We start from the raw sequence: 7,309 nt of genomic DNA, 5'->3' as shown, positions 1-7,309 counted from the left end.
ATGGTTCAGAAACTCGAACTTAGCTCATTGAACAATTTTGTGTTTGTTGCTGCTCAAATTAGCACCCTTACGAATTTCCTGACCATGGTGACGCAGGGTAAACGCATTTGAAAAATGCACCATGCTCACCTTAATATGATTTGCCTTTCATTTTAGGTCAATTCCTTGAAAGCACGGGGGTTGCCGCTGTCTATGGAAGCAAACCTGTCAAATAGACCAATGCCCAATAAGTGATAAGATGCCTTAAGAGCATTTAACAAGAAACTGGGGCATAAACCACCACAATATAGTGAGGGTTAGGAGCTAATTAGTCAGTGCTACGTTTAAAATAAAGTTAATTTAGATGAGGATATGCCAAGCAACACTTAGATATCACCCAACCTTGTTGCTGTCCACAGATACCAGATCTAATTTATGATAAAAATATGCAGGAAATGCAGGTTTGGAGAAAGGAAAAGCAATCCAAGAGCACCAAAATGCACTTAGAACAAATACCTTGGTTGCTTTTGATAGGGCAATGAATTTAGCATGCAATAACAACCTAACAGAAGTCATATTTATAAATAACAAAGGAATTGGAAATGGGAAAATTGCTGGAAATGGAAAATTTGCTCTGGAGAACAATATAACTTGATAAAGGAAGCACTGGAAAGCCATTGTAAGCAAGCCATAAAATGAGAATAAGCAAGACAGGTAGAAAAGGCTTTATATGTGTTAACTATTCAATCTCTGAGATGCAAGCAATCTCTCAAAAAGTTGGGACCACATCCTTCCCAGTAGGATTTAAGTCATGCTCGCACTCCAAAAGTTCAGAATATCTTATTGAAAGTAGAGTAAAATCCCTTAAAAAATTTCATGCATACAAAAAGTATACAGATCAGATTCTCCTCGATACAACATTGTACCCTCCCCTGTAGTTAGCTGTTGACATCTCAACCAACATGACAAGCCTACTAATAATGTAATGCAACTTGGAAAACTAAAGAGATGTTGGTTATAGGTGGCCTCTTGAAAGTTCAGTTGAAAACGCCCTACAAAATTACTTTCCTCTGTTCTCAGCGTAGGCAATATCATACTCGCCATTTTCAAAAATACCTTGGCGTTCAGTAACTATTTCAGAGAGTAGCACAACTTTAGAGCTACTATGTTGAGTAAGTGTATTCTTGGATGTTGAGGAGTGTACATTACCCATCCTTCTTGCTCACTGATAAAGGGTATCACAACAAACTGAATTCATTTGGTAGGATGAATCAATGTGTTGTCCACATGGTTCAGAAACTCGAACTTAGCTCATCAATGTCATTTGAGAGGTGCCAAATTTCTAGCAACAAGTCATATTTATAAATAACAAAGGAATTGGAAATGGAAAAATTGCTCTGGAGAACAATATAACTTGACAAAAGGAAGCAGTGGAAAGACATAATGAAAAAATGCAGCATAACTTTGGGAGGCAGGGAGTAACAAAGAAGCTCCAAAGGCAACGAAGCTTTTGTCTAAACTCTTACCTAACAAAATGACTGTGAAGATGCCTCAGGTATTTACTTCAAGTGAAGATGATTGTTTCGAACAAAATATATATATTAAAACAATACGCTGTTGTAATATACAGGAATATTAATATTGCCACGAAACTAGAATGCGGATTCAACTGAAATCATCCCTTAAATATTCTTGCATCATTTCTAAAATCATCTAAACTATAGCAAACACAATAAAAAAAATTCCCATTTTCAAAATTTGTAATGTGAAATAAATCACACTTTCTGAAACCTATTTCAGATCTATCAGCATAAATATACTATTTAAAAAGTTGGATATAGAAATAAATTTTCCAATCAACAATAATCCATTGATTTTGAATTCGATTACAATATATTTGCCTGTAAGACAGGTATAAAATCTGTTGGCATATTTTAGAATAAGCAATAAAATTCTTTTATTGCAATAAAAAAGCAGTGTTATCACTATTTCTGTTCATCACTAATTCTGGTCTTTTGGAATTGATTCATAGTTATCAGTAAAGTATTCGTGATTTTCTGGCAGTCAATCGCCATGACCGCTGTCAGCAATTTCAGGAACCCGGGTGTAGGATTTCAGCGATGCCTAGGGTGCTCCAGCATCATTCACGCGCAATTTCAGCCGGTAGGTTTGGAAAAAGTTTCAACACATCCTGCACGACCTTATGCAAGAGTTCGAGTTCCCTGTATTCATATCCAGAGGGTAACATTATTAGTGAGAGGAGCCTACCTAATTTAGCATGCACCTACTAATCCAACAGACTAAAAGCTATGATGCTCACCCATTAAATGCCTTCCGCTCCAGTCCGCTAATCTTTGCAACATGAGCAAGAGCATCTCTCCACTGCTGAATTCTTTTGCTGTCGTATTGCTGCGTTTCTTCGTGTGCACATGGGCTTAAACCCTCACACTATTCATTCCTTAGTGCAACCTTACCTTCATCAGAAAAATGAAGAAGGGGCTCGAAAATGAAGGAGGAGCGATTATCAGTCGCTTCATCAGAGAATAAATCCGCTGCCACCGAGTTCAAAGTGTTTGTACAAGACAACCCTCGTCATAACCGAGCCCACAAAATCAAGGGGCCTGAAACACTGGCCAGCAACGACGATGGAGCTCAAATATTTTCACGGCATCGCAAGAAGTCAATGAATCACCAGCAAAGAAGAAGGACATTGCAGTGATGGAATTTACTCCATCATCATCCGGCCATAGCCCAGGGATAGGCGACGATAATCCCCCTGACCTAAGACTCTAGAACTAGCTAGAAAGATCTATATGTATTGCTTGTTTCTCAAGATTATAGTTAATAGAACTTCAATGCATTAGGACACTTGGAAGAAGCCGTGGCAGTTGTAGAAGAAGCCGTGGCAGCTGTGTACATGCAGCGACAGTGGTGCCAAACTGCCTACTTTTAAGAAAAGTACACAGGCGAGTCGAAACTCTTTAGCCTAAGTTTTCAGAAAAGTATACAGGCCACTCCAAACTCTTTAGCCTAAGTTTCTAGAAAAGTATACCATGCAGCCAGCAATAAGAGGTCGAAACACAAACTTTGGATAAAAGTCTATTGGGTAGAAATTTTTATTTAAAACATTGGCTTAAACCTGACATGTACGGGAAATATTATTTGGTCAAATCTAATTAATCGTTGGTCAACGATCGATCGATTGCTAATAGTCCCAGGCAGGGACTAATAAGGTCATCCACTATCCATTATAACAATTGAGGTTTGAGGACATATTCTTGAGACGCTAGATATTGGAGACATAGTAGTGAAACAATGGCTAAATTAAGCTGGGTAGGGGCATTTACACATACAGATTCTAAAATGGCAAGTGTTTTAGTGCCGCAAGGCACTCATGTGGCGAAATGAGACCTTCCCTCTATCGTTTCACAAGACAAAATAGGTTGTGTGAAATTAGCAAAGCAAGTGAAGAGATTTGGGGAGATCTCAGAAAATAAGATAATCGAATATGCTATACACATGATGGCAATCATTTAAAATGAAGTTTTATACAGTTACAAATGATTATAAATAACTTAGATTTAATTCTAGGTTTATTAGTTCTTAAAAAGGCTAAAAATAAAATAAAAAATAAAGATATAAAACTTTCTACAAATTTTGTAAAACTTTTTACAAATTTTGTACTCTACAACAGATTTCATAACTAAAAAGATTGATTCATCTCAAGATTCAACAAATTCAAAATTATGATAAATCCAATTAATATGTGATTTTAAATTTATTATTAATTAAAATTGTGGCTATTTAATAACTTTAAAAAAAATTAATACAATACTATACAATATTCCTTATCATTTATTACTTGAGAAATGTTGCATAAAAAATTAAGTAAATTGACATTATAAATTTATCAAATTAAAAAATAATTAGTATTTCAAATATATAAATTAAGTAAATTTTTGTTAGCTAAATTTTCTTAGAGTAAAAAACAATAAGTATTTCTAATATATAATCACCTAGATCGATATTATATTTAGAACACTTTTATGCAAGGTAAATTTTGTTAGAGTGAAAATTAATAAATATTTCGGATATATTAACTATATAAATTCATATTATATTTCAAATGTTTTTGTGTGTCAATAAATTTTATCCAAATAAAAAATAATATGTGTTTCTCATATATAAATTACTTAAATTGATATCATAATTGAAATAGTTTGTGTGATGTAAATTTAATTCTAGTAAAATTTAATAAGTAATTTTTTTTTTTTAACTGTAACGGATATGAATTTTATTTATTTGAAAAAGATAGGAGGGGTCTTTGCCGAGGCAGCCCCATTTACAAAGAAAACAACCAGCATATTCAGCATAAGAGTTACAACATTTTCAAGGAATTTGAAAGAATTTTCGTCATTGATAAGTAGCCGCCCTTTCATGAGTGAGCATCCTTTGTTCGCCATCTGATCCGCTTCACCATTCAGATTTCTAAGAATGTGATAGAACTTGTAGAAGGTGAAATCTTGAAGGACTCTTTTCAATCTTCCCAGAATTTTATTGAGACTAGCATTGTTGAAGAGGTCCTTCGTGTTTAATTTTTTTATTAGAATCTCTGAATCTCCAAAGACTTGGAGGTCTTTAACCCCCTTTTCTCTTGCTATTAGACAAGCTTTGAGGAGACCGAAGATCTCTGCCTGGTTGTTGGTTTTCTGGCCTAGACCCCAGTAGAAGCAGTTTCTTGAGATCCCATCCGAAGAGTAAATGACCCCTCCCCGTCAAAGAAGATTGTGGTGAGTTTTTTGGATCTCCACCAGTTTATGAAACATTCCTCGGGATCTCTTATTCTCCACTCCGGATTTGCTGTTTGAGGAGTGAGGAGGAGCTTACGAGGAGAAGGCTCAAGCGGGCAAAGCCATCTCCTTTCTTCAGGAAGGAGCAGAGGATCTTCTTTGAAGAACTGTTGTTGGGATGCTTCCAAGAGGAATGCTTTAGCTTTAACTGCAACCTGAAGAGGGGAGTGTCTATTTCCATTAAAAATTTGGTCGTTACGAGCCAACCATAGCTGCCAGCAAACAAATTTGGGGATTGTTGTCCAAATTTTTCGCCAGAAGGATTTGGTGGGGATGCTATGAGGATAGATATTGTTCCAAGAGGCGAACAGTTCAGCAACAGTGCTCTGAGGGAAGGCTGGAATCTGCAGGTCCAAAAGAGTGAGCCCCCATGCTTCCTTAGCGAAATTGCACTCCAGAAATAAGTGTTGGGCTGTTTCAGGGTTGCTTCTGCATAGCTCGCACCTATGAGGCCCTGCAATATTCCTTTTCTCTAGATTGTCTCCTGTAAGAAGTTTGTTATGCACCAGCGTCCAGAAAAAGAAATTCACTTTAGGGAGAGCTAGATTGTCCCAGACTAGCTTCCAGAAGGCCGGAGAGTGACTGCTGTTCTTTGAATCCTGGAGAGCTTTGTATCCTGCTGCTGTGGTGTAGGTGCCTGACAGTCCCCAAGCCCAACTGTCTCTCATATGGCAGTTTTCAGGAGTGGAGCCTTCCAACAATTCGACAAGAAGATTTTTTTGAGGCGTTAGCCAATCTGGGATGCCATTGAAATCCCAACCGGCCCATTCTCCCCGGCAGTCCCAAATCGAGAGGTCGTAAAGACTGTTTTTGCCTGCGCGTATCAGCCATTCTCTGATGTCGGCAATGTCCTTGTTCCCCTCCAATGGATCGCTCCCCATTATTCTGTCCTGCCACATATTAATACGCTTGCCATTGCCCGACACTCTGTACAGGGATTTATTAAAAAAAATGTTGCTTTTGCAACAAAGTTTCCAGACATGCGTGCTGTTGACAGAGGAATCAAATTGCAGGTTTCTGTAGGACGAATTGCGGGCATATTTAGACAGCAATGTGTTGCTGGTCGGGTGGTTGGGCTCGTGAGCCATTTTCCAGAGGAGTTTTCCACCCATCGCCAGATTAACAAGGGAGGGATCTCGAATTTGGAGACCCCCCTCTGCGATCGGCCGTCTAACCAGGTCCCAATTTGCTAAATGCAACTTGCTTTCATTACCTTTCCCACCTTGCCATAAAAAGTCCCTTAATAGTTTAGAGATCTGCTCCATGACGTTTCTGGGGGCCAGTAAAAATGCGGCTTGGTAGATTGGGAGCGCGAACAGCTGAGACTTGATTAAAATGACTTTTCCTCCTTTGGTTAACCAATAGCCACCCAATGCTGCTATTTTTGTTTTGATTTTACAAATGATATCTGACCAGAGCGACCTTCTATTGACTCCATTTGTAATAGGGAGGCCGAGGTATTTAATCCGTTCCCAACTAGCATGACCTCTAAACCCCAGAATGTTCGAGATGTTAATGAGCTCTTGTTGACCTGTGTTCCAACTGTAAATTTCACTCTTTCTCTCATTGATAAGAGCACCTGAGACTCTGCAATAGCTTTTTAGGACCGAATCAAAGACTTTGGCAATTCTGGGGGACGCACCTCCGAGGAGAAGTGAGTCATCTGCAAAGAGAGCATGATTCAGAGGAACGACATCTGAGGAGGATTTGAGACCAGGGAGAGAGCCAACAATTCTTTCAGCTGTGAGTTTTCTACTGAGGGTATCTGCCATTAAGATATACAGGAAAGGAGAGAGAGGGCATCCCTGCCTGATGCCTCTCCGGGCTTGGAAAAAATTAGAGGGACGACCATTGACAAGGGGGGCGATCCAAGGGTTATCGATGTAGGCATTTATAAGCTGGACAAAATGGGGCGAGAAGCCGAAGGAGAGGAGAACCTTGATGAGAAAAGAACGATTGACTCTATCAAACGCGTTTGCCATATCTAATTTAATCAACATACCTTTCTCTTTTCACTTTTTGCTGGAGTGGATTGTCTCCTGGACTTGAATGACATTGTCGAGAATGTGCCTGCCTTCCACGAAGCCACCTTGGGGACTGGAGATCAGCCTCTTGAGCAGAGGCTTGATCCTGCTTGCTAACAGTTTGGCCAATATTTTATAAGATGCATTACAAAGTGATATGGGTCTGAATCTGGCAAATGATTTCGAATTGGAATCTTTGGGGATTAATGCTAGGTAAGTGGAGTTGGTTCCTCCGCCGATCTTAGCTTTTCGCATGAACCCCTTTATCAGTTTTTGGAGATCTCTTTTGATGATGTTCCAGCAGACTTTATAGAAATATATCGTGAATCTGTCTAGGCTCGGAGCCTTATCTGATTCCATGGACCAGATAACTTTGATGATTTCCTCCTCTGTTACCTCGCTGGTGAGGGCAGCGTTGTCTTCTGGTCTGATTAGATGAGGAATGTTCGAGAGGAA

General features: G+C 38.8%; 1 protein-coding gene across 1 annotated transcript; it reads right to left on the bottom strand.

Moving 5' to 3' along the window:
• Positions 1 to 4,693: 4,693 nt before the first annotated feature.
• LOC149211838 (uncharacterized) lies at positions 4,694 to 6,811 on the bottom strand. Its single transcript, XM_089388488.1, has one exon. It carries the CDS (start codon positions 6,809 to 6,811, stop codon positions 4,694 to 4,696), a length of 2,118 nt encoding a protein of 705 aa, XP_089244614.1.
• Positions 6,812 to 7,309: the final 498 nt, after the last annotated feature.

Source organism: Pinus tabuliformis, chromosome 1_1 (assembly GCF_031772625.1).
Source record: "Pinus tabuliformis cultivar Carrire ecotype Pingquan chromosome 1_1, CPIR1, whole genome shotgun sequence".
Taxonomy (NCBI): Eukaryota; Viridiplantae; Streptophyta; class Pinopsida; order Pinales; family Pinaceae; genus Pinus; species Pinus tabuliformis.
Note: the sequence above shows the minus strand (reverse complement) of the source record. Positions and strands in the feature narration are given on the sequence as shown.

Bases quoted from the DNA above. Each gene is read 5' to 3' on its own strand.
- LOC149211838 (XM_089388488.1), bottom strand. From the start codon at position 6,811: ATGGCAAACGCGTTTGATAGAGTCAATCGTTCTTTTCTCATCAAGGTT.